Source organism: Hippocampus zosterae, chromosome 17 (assembly GCF_025434085.1).
Source record: "Hippocampus zosterae strain Florida chromosome 17, ASM2543408v3, whole genome shotgun sequence".
Taxonomy (NCBI): domain Eukaryota; kingdom Metazoa; phylum Chordata; class Actinopteri; order Syngnathiformes; family Syngnathidae; genus Hippocampus; species Hippocampus zosterae.
This window is the reverse complement of record NC_067467.1, coordinates 9520757-9535494: the sequence shown is the minus strand read 5'-3', so window position 1 is coordinate 9535494 and position 14738 is coordinate 9520757. Positions and strand designations below refer to the sequence as shown.

The 14738-nt window shown below is 44.8% G+C and overlaps 1 protein-coding gene across 6 annotated transcripts in view; it reads right to left on the bottom strand.

Moving 5' to 3' along the window:
- Positions 1-14738, bottom strand: part of LOC127589340 (RNA binding protein fox-1 homolog 3-like) — a 277061-nt gene that overhangs the window by 147423 nt on the left and 114900 nt on the right. For all 6 annotated transcript variants that reach the window (XM_052048458.1, XM_052048456.1, XM_052048453.1 and 3 more), the window contains one exon: positions 9934-10036. In XM_052048458.1, coding sequence (XP_051904418.1) covers positions 9934-9955 — 22 coding nt within the window. In that variant the 5' untranslated portion in view covers positions 9956-10036. The remainder of the gene's footprint in view (positions 1-9933; positions 10037-14738) is intronic.

Below are 14738 nucleotides of genomic sequence, written 5' to 3'. Positions count from 1 at the left end.
CAGACGTTACACATGACACCAAACAACACACCAAGATCGAAGAAGCCCTCCGGACAACAAGCGTTACGGCCCAGGTCAAAGGAAGCGACAAATGCTTTTGCTCCTACAGAATGACCAACAAAACCTCGAACAACCCAAAACAAACACTCAAGGCAACACATTGTGGGCTAAGTCCAGCATTGTCTTTTTTGGCGGGCAAATCTTTCACAGGATTGTTGGTCGAAGTCAAATTTTTGTTCCAGTTTTAATCTGTAAGGGGCAGTATTTTATTGCCCTCAGCACTTTCACCGATTTATCAATGCAACACGGGGCCAACTTTTTTTCTAGTTTGTTTTTCTTATTTCAGGCAAATCTGATGCTAATTCCCAGCATCCAAGCTAAGAATACGGTTTATCATTCTCTGCACTTTTTCTGGTTTGTCCGTGCAACAATGGGCTATCTCCAGTTTCCATACCAGAAACCGAAGTTGAAAGACTGACAGAAAACTAAGAAAGACATATATCACATTTTGTGCAATATAGACAGATTTGGTAGATGTTTAGACTTGGACCAGGGTGTCAAACTCATCTTGGTCGCGGGCCACATTGTAGTTACGGTTTCCCTTGGAGGGCCGTTATGGCTGTGAATTTTGTGAAACCATATAAATGTTGAACCACCTCCACATATTACATAAACAGCGAGCAACATATAGATAGATAACTAGTTTTGACACCAGAGGTTAAGAATAATGGATTGTTTAACACTGTAATTATTACATTACATATGAACATTTGAAATTTTGGCTGAGACTTCAGCAAGCATCATGGAAGTTGACATGCTTGAATTGCTTACGCGGGCCACATAAAATGATGTGGCCGGCCAGATCAGGCCCCCGGGCCTTGATTTTGACACCTGTGACTTAGACCATTATGGCACTTCAAAAAAAAAAAATTCTAGTGTGTTTCTTTTGGGCAACCTAGAGGATACCGACCACGATCCGAAGTATGAAACTGAAGATGTCTACTTTGTGGAGAAAAGTGCGAGCAATCTGAATATCAAATATGATCCAAGTCCCAAATCATTATGTATGGCCCAATGACCAACTGTGAAGAAAACCACATTTTCTGTATCCAGAAGACAGAATCATTGCCAGATAAATCACCAAGATATATATCCCTCTTGATTTTATTGTTGTCATAAAACTTGAAATCATTCTCCTGCCAAATAAAAAACAAAATGGAGTTAGACCCCTCTCGTTCTTTGCGGCTCAAAAATCACAGCACTGACAAAAAAAAAAACAATGACATCATCAGCGACTGGTCCACGTCAACACGACTTTCATCATATTAGTGTTGACTTAAAACAAAAATCAGAAGTCGGAGTACACGCACATAACAAGCACAGACAATGACAAACACACACACACGCATATAACCACAGCAGCCTGTAGTGTGGATCACATTTTCCAAGAGCCACCCACATAACACACATGGCCCGGGGCACAAAAGGCCACAACACAAACAAACTCATTTGTAACCTGCCTTGACACACACACACACACACACACACACACACACACACACACAAACCCTCGCGTGTTTATCAGTCTCTCCGGGAGAAGAATCATAATGTCAGGTGGTGTAGCGCTTGGCGATCTATATAAGTCGTCATTCCGATATCTATTGAGGCCATTTAGCTGGCGTATTAGTCGCGGTGGGGGCGCAGGTAAATGTCAAGAGTTGCGGTTGCACTCGCTCTGCTGTTTCCACCACGTAATTGGACTCAAAGGTGTTGAACAGCGGCAATCAAGTTCATTGAAAAGTACAAAACTACAAAAGTCTCCAACGTCCACTCGATGACAATACGATCACATCTTTATTTATTTAATTTTTCAAATTAACTCAAAGATGCTCCAGGACACGGTTATGATTCTAAGCCCTAGTACACACCTTTTTGAAGAATGGGTTAATACAACTTTTTTCCAATTTTTTAATTTAATTTTTTTGTTTGTGGCAGCGGAAATATAACAATTTCATAAAATTTGAAAAGAAGAATGAAAAGATTTCATTTTGGAAAAGTAACAAATAACAGGAATACACCACTTTTCTTTTTTTCCCCTTTTTTTTCTTCAAGAACTAAGATTCTTACTCTGTCAATAAAGGATTTCTGCGAGATTTTGCTTGGTACCCAACTCCAAGCAAACAAATGTTCGCAACAAATCAAACGCTTCACTTGATCACTATAGCCAAAACTGCCTTGTTGCTATACTCACACGCACACGCACTTTCCTTTGCGAGTCGAGGAAGAGCTGACTGCTACATTTTTCTCTCTCTTGGAAAAAAAAAAGTAGCCGCTGTCAGGATGACAAATGAGGGCCGTGCTAGCTTGCGCGGCTGCGTTATAGTGGGCCGGTGACGCATTCCTCCTTCCTTCCTCCCACCTCACCAGTTAGCAACGCGCTAATTGCACAGGAGTGATTAGCAACATCAAATCAAGAAGGGCAACATGACTTGACCTGCCTTAAGCCACTTGTTTTCATGAATGTCCAATTTAAAACGGGAAAAAAACAACTTTTCGTAGTTGTTGAGATTTTGCAGGGTTAAAAACTTGTCAGATAAAACAATTCTGTGATTGTTAATCTGCTAGTAAGCGTGGTTTGTTTTTTGTCTAAATTTTGCTTTTGACAGCTTTCATTATTTGCCCCATGGATCATATGTTTGTGGTTGGTATGTTTTGTGCTGTTTCAAACTGAAAGTTGGCACGTCTCAGTTAACGCGGTAAAAACCACACAATCCGGCTTGCTGCTTTTCTTTTTGTCCTTGACACTCTCACTTTCTCGTCGCCTTTTGTTGCTGTTGGAGCTTTTGTTGGCTTTTGCTTACGGCGACAAAGTCCCGCAGGCATCTTTGCAGATAAGAGTCGCAAAAGGCAGGCGGTGAAGGAGCTCGGCAAAGTTACTGCGCCGGATCAATTACAACACAATTACAATGGGACAGAAATACAAGCCGGGCCGAGGTTCTGTCGGCACCGATCTCCAAAGACGTTGAGGGATGGTCCGCGGGAACGTCACCCTGATGTCAACAAACTCTCCGTCGTCTCTGTGGGGGGCGGGCGGGGGCAACGCCATCAGACATTGCCATGCGGGAAAGACAAGGTGGTGGGTGGGGTTAATCAGCAGTTTGGAGACACTCAAGAAAAGAAGCCATTCATTCGAAAACAAGAGATGAGCGATTGTGGAGGCCGATAGACAGATGTCACTTAGCCGCATGCTAATCTAGATTTGAAACCTTACTTTCCTTCTCTGTAAACTGAACAAGTCTGGCATTGACTGCTGTTGGTTAGCATTGTACTGACCCATGCATTCAAAAAAAAAATACTGAAACCCTACCACTTCTTTGAAACACAAACTGAGGCTCCAAACCCTAATTTCCTCTCCTGTAAAACAAACCAATGAGTCGATAATAAAACAAAGATGGACAGTGGAGAGGCACAGTGGTCTACCGGTTAGCATGTCTGCCTCACAGTGCTAAGTTCCAGGGTAGGAACCCGGGCTGTGCCTTTCCTGGGTGGAGCTTGCATGCTCTCCCCGTGTGCCTGTGTGGGTTTTCTCCAGGTACTTTGGTTTCCTCCCACACCCAAAGTCAAACACTCTAAATTGTTCCTCGACGTGATTGTCAATGCAAAAGGCTGTTTTTGTCTGTGTGTGCCCGGCGATTGATTGCCAACCAGTTCAGGGTGTACCCCCTTCTCCTGCCCGAAGACAGCTGGGATGGGCTTCAGCAAACCGGCAACCCTCGTGAGGAGAAGCAGCTCGGATAATGGATGGATGGACGCACAGTGGTAGCGCTGTGACGGCATCGAACTGATGTCAATTAGCGGCATGCCAACCGGGGTTTACGAAATCCTAGTCTTTGTTCAAAACCCAAACTGAGACTCTGTCAAACAAACGACTGACGCAATAGGAACACACATTGATGTGCAAGAGAAGTGCGGCGGCGGCGGAGGTGGCGGCCGCATTGACTGCTGTCAGTTAGCAGCATGCTAAAGAGTGTATGAAGGATTAGAGGGGATTAGTGCTATCAGATCACTGAAAGGTTATCAGCGGTCACGGCAACATGGAGCCGGCGCACCCCCCCCCCCCCTCCGTCCTCCTCTTCCACGCCTAACCCGCCCACGGACCAACTCCCGACGTCCTCATACGAGCCTGCTTATTAACCCATTAAGCCATGCGATTTATGAGTCTGGAGAAACAATTAAAGCATGTGATTTTTATTAGCGGCGTGATGGAGCGCAACACCAATGTTAAAATCCAGGGCAGCCACCGCCTTTGCCAAAAAGGTGCCCCACCCCCCGCCCCCACTCGGAATATTTCCGCGATTTAAGATGCAAAAGCGGGGCAGGTTCAAACAGCTCGCAGCTTTTATTCCGAGCGCGACCCGACACAAAACCAATTTAGCCGTCATTGATCTCTTTTCATGCAATTAGATTTCTATTGATGGCAAAAAAAAAAAAAAAGTTCAGGCCCGCTGGATGAGGTTCCTGGGGGTCGGGCGAGGGAGGGCTTGCTGCTGTGATTTGCACGTTTGACCGACTCCGACTGCGGACATCGTCCCAGCTGAACATCATTCAGCCAGCAAGACAAAAAGGAAATATTCGTCTTTGGTTCCAATATTGCCTCTTTGTTTTCTGCAAAGTCGGCTGATTTTCTTCATTGCTGAATATTGAGTGCCGCAGAGTGTGTTGGGTGCACGACACCTACAAACACTTCCAAACAACAGTTAACGACATCCGCGTGTAGCAGACGTGGCTTACGTACACCAACTGCGGTATAAAAGCGCCCTTAGCCACAAGTTTCCGGAAGCAGAACGAAAGTGTCAATCAGCCAGCCTGAGCGGCTCGTGGTTTTAAGCATTCTCCAAGCGACTACTTCATTATTCAGAGTATGCTGTGCGGGTGAAAGGGCAGCGAGCGGATTCAAGGCATAAAAGGCGAACACGGAATGCCATTACTGCCAAAGTAGGGAGTAATTCCCGCCGCGTTCCCAAAGGAAATCCAGCGTGCGGCCAAAGCCGGAAGATTTTGACAAATGCCTTCCTCGACGGCGGCAAAGGAGACAAATGTTACATTTAAAGAGAAATACTTAATTTCCGCTTTTGGTGACTCGCAGCAGATATCATTAATCAGCGAGGTGTGTGGGGGTGGGGGGGTAGGGGGGCCGGCGAAGTACGCTCAGTGAGCCCGCGAAGCGCCAGATGATCGCCTCTTTCCACTCAATCCATCAAATGTGATTGGAGAAAGAAAAGGTTGGGAAAAAAAAAAGAGTAATTACTCGGGCGGTGGTGGCTCATCGAGGTGTTCCCAGAACAAGTTGAACTGTGTTTATCACACGTGACTTGACGTGGCACCCCCCCCCCCCCCACCCCTCACCTGCGCTCGAAAAAAATATGACATGGGAGCATCGCGGACGCAAAGTTGATTCTCATATTAAGGACTCAGAACTTGTAGAGCGGGGGACCGGGGCGAAGGTTGGGGGGTATTAATAATAATGACTCCCCCCCCTCCCTCACCCATTCGAAAATGTGAAAGTGGCGAGGGAGGGGGGAAGAGGCCATTCAAGTTGATGTATGATCCCCGGTGGCCAAGCCGGTTTGAAGCGTAGCGGGTGATTGGAAAGTGACGCCTCTTTAAACGGTGTAATGAGCCGCAGAGGACGCCACCGCGAGGAAAGAAAAAAAAAATCTCATCCTGCCGCACCGCCACCCACCTTGGTACTTGATTGTGATTTGCGGATAGGCCGCAGAATGACGACAATGGTGGACATAATTAGGATTTATTTTTATTTTTTTTAGAACGATGCTGATCATCGGAATTTCATTCTGATGATCGAATCATCGGCCGATTAATTTAAGGAAATGGATCAAATAATATGGATTAAAAAAATGTCAAAAATGCTGCTTCTATGCACACGCTCTAGTCTGCACACGGCATTCTGATGAATATTGCGTTTGTGGTCCATGAATAAAGATGGCAAAGCCCAGCTGCTTTTATCCATCTCAGGGGGGGCGGCCATTTTGTCACTTTCTGTCAAGTGAAAATGACATCACATTTGCTCCGGGCTCAGCTCACAGCTGTCACGGCTCACCTGTTTTCTGGGTTGGGTCACGTGACGCTTGCAAGCTGAGCCAAATGCAAAATTAATCAGAATACCGTGAAAAATAGAACATATTATCGTCAAGAAGACCTTTGAGTACAACAATAATGACAAGAAATCCAGACACATTTTTGTTTTTTGGGTTTTTTGGGCCGAATTAAAGTGTAGTTGCACATCCACTCCAGTAGGTGGCAGAGTGTGTGCAGCGAATATAAATGATGTTAATTGTTAATGATATTAAAAAGTTATTCAGCAGATTTATATATACATTTTTTTGTTTTCTTTAATGTGCAGAGGCGACAATGTAGTTTGCGTTCTTTTTGCAATTTTATAGAATTATTTATAGTCACGTAGAGAGTCAATGGGGAAGGGGGGAGCAAAAAATGTTCTTCTTATGAGGCGGGTTGTCACAAAAAATAACTGCAGGCAGTGTTGCAAGAGCAATGCCATAATATTCAAGAGGAGACCGCAGTCTGTCCAAGAACAATCGCCACGGGAGTAGGTGTGAATCCGACGGCATGCACTTCCACGATAGGAAGGAATTAGGACTCCCGTGGTTGAGCGTCTAGCCCACTTCTGGCCAAACATCGACAATGATCGGCTAACGAGGCTAAGGCCTTGAGAAAATGGATGACGACTTGATATCTGAAGTAGTCACGATATGGATTGCGGCACTCCTCGGAGGTACGTCTGTAATGGAAAAGAAAGACGGCGAGGTCTTTGATATTTGGGCTGTTAAATCAAAGGCGAGGGGTTCCCGAGGGGCGGCCGCCATGTCGGTGACACGTTGGAGTGCGGCGCGAGAGGGCTTCCGGCAAGGAGAGCGAGACAATTAGATAGCGGCTGGCTCGCTGGCTCGTTCGCTCGCTCTCGCTTTCTTCTCGGTGGCGTTTAAAATCAATTCATTCAGCGGACTGCTGACGCAGCCTGGCCCGGAGAGCCCAGGATTTATGGCTCCCTCTAATGGGCATGCTCCAAAGCAAAGTCCTGCCGTCAGCACTTTCCCGCCAGCGCCGCCAGCCAGCGGGCGACCCATCGTCCGACTCGCTCCTTCGCCTCGCTTGCCGGCAGCTCTTAAAGGCGCAGGGGCACGCTTACGCCCGCTGAGCGGCTCGCAAACACACGATAGGGCTGACACAACAACAGGACTCGTAAAGCTGCATGGAGCAACGTGCAGGCCTTCATCAAAACGTTGCCTGAATGAATTGCTCGCAGTTTGAAGTCAATCAACTCTTGAGATGACCTGCTTCAAATTTGGGAGCAATCAGACCGAATCCCCCAGCTGAAGTCTTTAAAGGATACCGGGAAATGAAGCCAAGAGTGCTAAAATGTTTGCTTTAAACCAAAATGGCAGAGTTCATATGTCGTTTTGGGTATTTGGCTGCTTGAAACTTTCTTTGTGAGTCGTTTCACGATGTCCAACAAATTTCACCTTGCCAAGTAATATTGGCTTCGCCGACTGGATTTGCAATACAAAACCATGAGCCGCGTTTTTATGAAGTGTTTTATGGCAAGTTCTCAAACTTCACCGACAAATAAGGGAGACGCATTTAACACTTTGGTCATACTTTTATTTTTGCGAGGCGTCATTGAGAATTAACTTGCTATGAGCGGGCAGAAAGAAAATGTTTTTATTGATTTGAATTTGATGGATTGGTTATTTGGAACATGTTGACATTCTGTCTTGAAGACTGCAGAAGTGCTGTTCCGACTAAAACATATCAACATGCTCTATTCTGAGCGAGGATTTATTTTAACCCCGGAGAACCCAAGAACCCCTTTCTTCTTTGGAAAATGATACATTATACATTAAATGACTGCTATATGTTCACTGAACACCAAAATATGTTTTTTTCAAATATTCAATGCTTTAATCCTAATTTAGGATTAGGGCCAAATTTGACCCTTTGGGATTTAAGGGTAGCATTTGAGTATCAGAATTTATAGGGGCCAAATTTGACCCCGTGGGTTCTCCAGGGTTAAAGGGCTAGCATAGCGCTCAGTGGGCAGTGGGGGTGTTGGGCGGCTCAACACCCCAAAAGGTGTGATGGCCGTGAGACCAAAATTCATTTTCAATTATCTCCATTCAAAATCCAGTCACAATTGTCAAATCCTCACAGATGAAATCTTACTTTCAATTTTAAATCCTCCAGTGACCAAAATCCTGTCACATATTTAAAATCCAACCACAAGCAGAGATTCATCACATCATAAAATGCACACTCACACAGTTTTGTCAATCAAATTCCAAGCACAATTTTAGATTTTTCAACAGGCAAAATACGATGAAGTCAAAAGTGTTGTGAGCGACTGGCTGAGACATCAGTCCAAAGATTTTTGCGCTGAGGGAATATGGAAGCTCGTGCACAGATGGGAAAAGTGTGTGAGAGTACCGGGAGACTACGTTGGAGGGAAAGAAAAAAAAAAGCAAGCTTCTATCTGTATTAGAAGTCCTCGGACTGAAAAATTCAGCTTATTTATAGAATGACCCTCATACTCGAACTGGCAACACAAATCCACTCACAAACACAAACAAACCAGTTTTGACTCGTCAACTATTGCGCTTCATAAATAATTCGGTGAAAGTCTTTCGCCAAAACATCTGAGTGGTGTGTGCGTGTGTGCACAAAGCGCCCAAGCAACACACGCTGGAGGTTTGTCATTACGGAGGCAGGGTGGCGGTGGTGGCAATCAGAGATAATTACACTGCTTTCAAACGGCCGTTGTGACCCGCTCCCTCAGAGAAGGCGAGCAAATGGCGGCGGGCCCACTGGACCTCGTCGCCACCTGCTCAACGGCACCGCCGGGCGGCGGCGGCGGGGGATCCGTGGCGGCAAAGTGGCGCCCGTGGGCACAAGGCGCACATTAGCGACAATATGGCCACACGGGGAGGGGTGGGCGCAGCCGTTATGAGAGCGCGGGCACGAGAGCGGGATGCCGTTTTGCAAACGGGTGCTGCTGCAGCAAAATACCGAAGCGACATGAGAACGCAAACTATTTGCGATTCGTTGAATGCTTGCACCAACTATGTTTCCCCGCAAATGAACAAATCATCAACCGCAATTTTAATCGCTGGTCAAAATATAATCAACATTAAGATTGATCAAGGACCACAAAGAATGTTGGAATTCATTACTCACCAAAATCCAACCACAATTTTCTATTGTCAAAGACCCAAATGCAGTCACAAATTTGAAACTTTTCATTTGACCAAAGTCCACTCACAATTTCAGATTTCACATTGAATCTAAAATCCAATCACAATTTTTGATTGGTCACCACCAAAAAAAAAACTCCTCACAAAACCGCCAAAACTCACAATTTTTAGATTCATCCTGAAACTAAATCCAAGCTCCATTTTAGAACGCCACACTAAAATCCTGTCACCAATTTGAGATTTCTCATAGACCACTGACAATTTTTAATTCATCACAGACTAAATTACGATAATAAATTTTGACCCATCATCAACCAGAAGCCACTCACAATTCAAATAACAAATGGAGGTAAATTCTCTCAAAACATTGTATGTCACAAACCCAAATCAGCAATTTTAAATGTATCATCATCCAAAATCTGCTCAGAATTGAGGTTAAATTTGGGACCAAGGTCCCTTGACAATTTCCGATTTATCACATGATCACTTTTTCACACAAGTAAAACAGGCCGAGCGTGAGGCCACAAAATGTGATTTCACACTCTTTGATTGTACAGCACAGGATGTTGATCAGCGTGCAAATAATTACCAGCTTGTTCCTCAATGGCAAAGGTGGGTTGGGGTGGATTAGGTTTGGGGGTCCTACCTGCCCAGCTGGGGGTCTCCATGTACAGGTAAAAATGGTCGAGCTGAGGTTGCGTCGCTGGACTCTCTGCTGGTGCTTCGACCTCACGACGGGATGAAGAAGCCTGAAAACAGCAAGAAGACAACGTTAGTTTGGTTCCCTTCACAAGAGCAGTTCAGTTTACTAGTTTTGAAATGGGGAAGCAGCATGTGGCTTGTGACCCAAAGTTAGTTCGCACATCAAGTGTGCTGTTACAAAAATGGATAAATGATACAAATGAGTGATTTTCCAAATAAGGGAATATTGGAAAAAAAGACAGCCATTTGAAAGAAAGTGCAACAACATGTGTGAACGGGATGCTAGCTGGTGAACGGCGACGCGAATTAGCGTTTGAAAATATCGTAAAGCGCATCTGACCAAAATAATAATTTTATTGGGCTGGGCAATATGGCCTTTCCCCCCTGGCAAGTCTTGATTTTTGATTCACGCTCAAAAAGTGTAATTTTTGTTTCCCTCTTCTGGGATTCGCTTTGAATTTTTATTTATTTATTGATTTTTGTGTGCCAAAGTTGATGCACAGTTTCCAGGAGATGCACCTAAAATCTCCTTTCCACATTTCATCCTTGAGTCCTTGATTTGGAACGGTACACACCTGACTCGATGCAGATGAGTTTTTCTTACTACCCAAAATACACCAATTTTTGGTTTCTAACTAAATCAACTGATACACTTTGATTATTCACCCATCATAAATGTTGATGAATACTCTAACATATTTTAGATTTGCAACTGAACCCCCCCCCAAAAAAATCAAGCCACAGATTTCTTTAATATTCGCTGACCAAAATCAACTTTTATCACAAATGAAAACCCACTCACAGCTTTAGATCAAAATCTCATCACGTTTGTATGTTACAGAAATTACCAACCAAAATTACTGACCAGAACCCTCTCCCAAAAAGAAAATTTTATTTATCGCCAGTCAAGATGCAGTCACAATTTTTTGAAAAATGGAAGAACAAAAATGTTGATTTATCACCAATGAAAACCTCGTCACAGTTCTGGATTCATCACATACCAAAGTCCAGTCACATCTTGAAGTCACTCACGCACAAGAATTTTATTCATTTTAGACTGCAGGCGCTTTGTTTTCTTCCATGATCCTCATCCCAAACTTCATCTTATTTTTACTCTTATGATTGATACAATTGAATTGTTAACATATTTTAGCGGATTTTGTGTGCCAGAGATCATTTGTTGCTGAACATCGCGCAATTGTCAGCGTTCACGTGCATTCACATGCACACTGGTGGTGGTGGTTTGTTTTTTTTCTGCTGACTCGGGGGATGTCGGCGGTCCGCAGCCTGGCTTCGGCCCAGAAGTCTGTCCGCTGAACCGCGGTTAAGAGAGCGAGCGAACATTGATTTCATCTTGGCGAAACTCTCCGCTAGATACACACACACACACTTGCACAAAAAACACCCTGCGTGCACCAAACTAATTTGTCATTTATCAAAAGTAATTAAAAGCAATTCCTTTCCCTATGCTTGATTGAGGATTGACTAATTGTCGAGCGAGTGGGATAAATAAAAGCGGGCCGAGATGAATTTTGCAGGAGGAGCAGCTAACCGGTTTAAAGAGGAGGGGCCCGACATCTGCCTCAACACGATTAGCAACCACGTGCACGTATGCTGTCGACCCAAAGGCGCTAAATAATATATTAGCGCTAGCATATTGACCGGCCCGCTTAAAAGGCTGCGTCAACACCGAAGTGGCAGCAAAAGTCGGGACGTGAGCAGATGCTTCGGCCGCACATTAAAAAGCCTGATCGTCGCGCTTAAATACCAACAAAGCCACCTGGGAACGCGCTAAGGAAAGTTAGCATCCAATGAAAGCCGGCGGAACGGTGGCGGCGCGGCCGCTAACAACCTCCGGAAGGCCCCATTGGCTTCCGTGAGCCGGCAATGAAAATGTCAGGATTGATTCCGAGCCAGGAGGGCTGAGGGGCACGTGGTTTCGCTTCTCTTCATTTGGTCCCATTTTATAGTTAGCAGACGGTGAAAACAGGGGAAAGAGGCGCCAGCCACTAGAGGGCGAGGCTTTCACCGAATGCGACTCCACTCATCTACCATAACAATACGTCTCACCATGCAACCAAACCTACAAAGCTGTTGTCAGATGGCGGCCACCGGCGTAACGTTATTTAATTCACTCATTCGCTGCCATGGCCTTTGGCATCTGTCAACCGGAATCCAAGCGTTCACTGCCATCCAAGAGTATCAAGGAAGTTTTTCAACAGGTAGGCATGGAGGAGCCTGTCTCTGACATTAAACTTTGACATAACTGCAATGGGGCGGCCCGGTAGTCCAGTGGTTAGCACGTCGGCTTCACAGTGCGGAGGTACCGGGTTCGATTCCAGCTCCGGCCTCCCTGTGTGGAGTTTGCATGTTCTCCCCGGGCCTGCGTGGGTTTTCTCCGGGTGCTCCGGTTTCCTCCCACATTCAAAAAACATGCGTGGCAGGCTGATTGAACACTCTAAATTGTCCCTAGGTGTGAGTGTGAGTGTGAATGGTTGTTCGTTTCTGTGTGCCCTGCGATTGGCTGGCAACCGATTCAGGGTGTCCCCCGCCTACTGCCCAAAGACAGCTGGGATAGGCTCCAGCACCCCCCGCGACCCTAGTGAGGATCAAGCGGCTCGGAAGATGAATGAATGAATAACTGCAATGACAGACGGCCACTAGATGGCAGCGTTACATAATTTTGGATTTAAGATCAGCACAACTTTTACGTGGGAGTTAAAGATTAGGTGGTAATCTCATCCCATCATGTCCGTTATGAGGGAGAGAAATGTCAGCATGTTGGAAGTAAAACAAGTTTAGGAACCTCACCCTGAAACACAGTTTGTGTCATGGTTGCATTTATGAGAAAAGATGATCAGGGAGCGAATGGCAAAGACTTGAAAAAAAATGCTGTTGATGTTCAATTTGAGCCATGTGGTGAGTCAGTGTCCCTCACAGAGTATTTGCTAGTTGTATGTCTGTAAATAAAATGATTATTTGGTCATCCAAAAACTTTTTCTCAGCCTGGTTTAGTTTGTGGAGTCACAAAAGCTGAATATATTAGCGACAAAGTGACTGTTTTGGTCTGCTTTTTGATTAGAAATCACAATTTTTGGTGGAAACCAACCCATGTTCAACTGCTTGCAATGACAGAACGGAAAAAAACGCTCGGAATTGCGTATTTTTTTTCTAGCAAGAATGAAAATTCCACTTCCTGATAGAAGCTGAACATATGCAAAATGTAATCAAAATCCATTGACAAATTTTGCATTTATAATAATCGGGATCTAGAATTTCCTGAGGTCATATCCAAGCGATAAACTAAATTTCCTTCAAATCCCATCAAAACTCGTTAATTCAGTTTTGTCAGTCATTTTACCAGTTAAAAGGTGGAGCAAGTGAAGAGATACCCATTGTTTTTGGTGCACTGCTTCCCAAGGACGAATGGCTTAACTATGGATCCAAATCAGCAAACAGCAAATGCAATGGACCTCCTTTGTTCAAAAACGTCCTTGGAAGAAAAATGAACGGCCCGAGGATGAACAGATTAACTTTAGATCAAGATCAGCTAACAAGAAATTTCACGTTCCTCCAAAACCTTTTCAGTGATGGCCGTCTTACAACAATGATCAGATTTTTTTTTTATACAAGCCATACCTCAAAAACTTACAGAAAAGATTCCAAAGAAACATTTATGTGTAGCTTTTGGGAGCAATCCAAGGATGGACACATTCATTTGTCAGAAGCAACTTCATCAACATTCCTTCAAAACTTTTCAAATGATGTCCTTGTTACAGCACTTTTCTTGGAGTCAAAGACCATAAAGTGAATTCAAAGATTTGTTTCGAAATACATTCAACATGTTTGAAGATATCTGCTGAAAAACCTTCAAGGACTCAATTGTGGCGATATCGTATGTGGCGGAAGACTATTTGCCACCATTTCGGGTTTCCAGGTTTTATGGGGCATGGCTAAAATGACGCCAGTCTTTGGCCCGGGACTTTAGGCCGGTGTGGTTGCTCGAGAGCCGCTCGTTTTTGGCCATGAGTGCCCGCACATCACGGAGAAAAGACCAAAAATCACACGAAAATAATAAGAAGAACAATAATAACAATTGTAATAATAATAATAATAATAATAACAAGTTCAATGTAACAGATGGGAGTTTTGCGTCGGTGTGGGTGCTTTAGAACGCCTTGTTGTCTGCAGCGAGTGTGCACACGTCACAGCAAGAGCTTGATTTGTGACAATGAGAAAACCTTGTGGGTGGCCCGGTGACCCAGTGGTTAGCATGTCGGCCTCACAGTGCAGAGGTACCGGATTCGATCCCAGCTCCAGCCTTCCTGTGTGGAGTTTGCATGTTCTCCCCGTGCGTGCGTGGGTTTTCTCCGGGTACTCCGGTTTTCTCCCACATTCCAAAAACACTTGAATGCGAGAAATTCATCATCCCGTTCATTATTGCAATAGCCGTCATTTTTGGCCGCGTTATCCCCCCAAAAGCACTGATTTATGAAGAGCGGCAACAGCGGGCGAACGGGATTTATCATAATGTTTGCACCAGGTAGCCCGCCGCCGTATTTCAACCTTTCACTGACAAGCCATTAAAACGCGCCACTGATTAAACAACCACGGCGCGCTCAGCCAACAAACTGACAGCATGCGTATGTGTTTGTCGGGGGTGGGGGGGTGGTTGGAGGGTGAGGTCATCGGGCACATGCAATTTATATTTTTCACGGTCCAATCAATTTGTGGTCAATTTTGACCCCG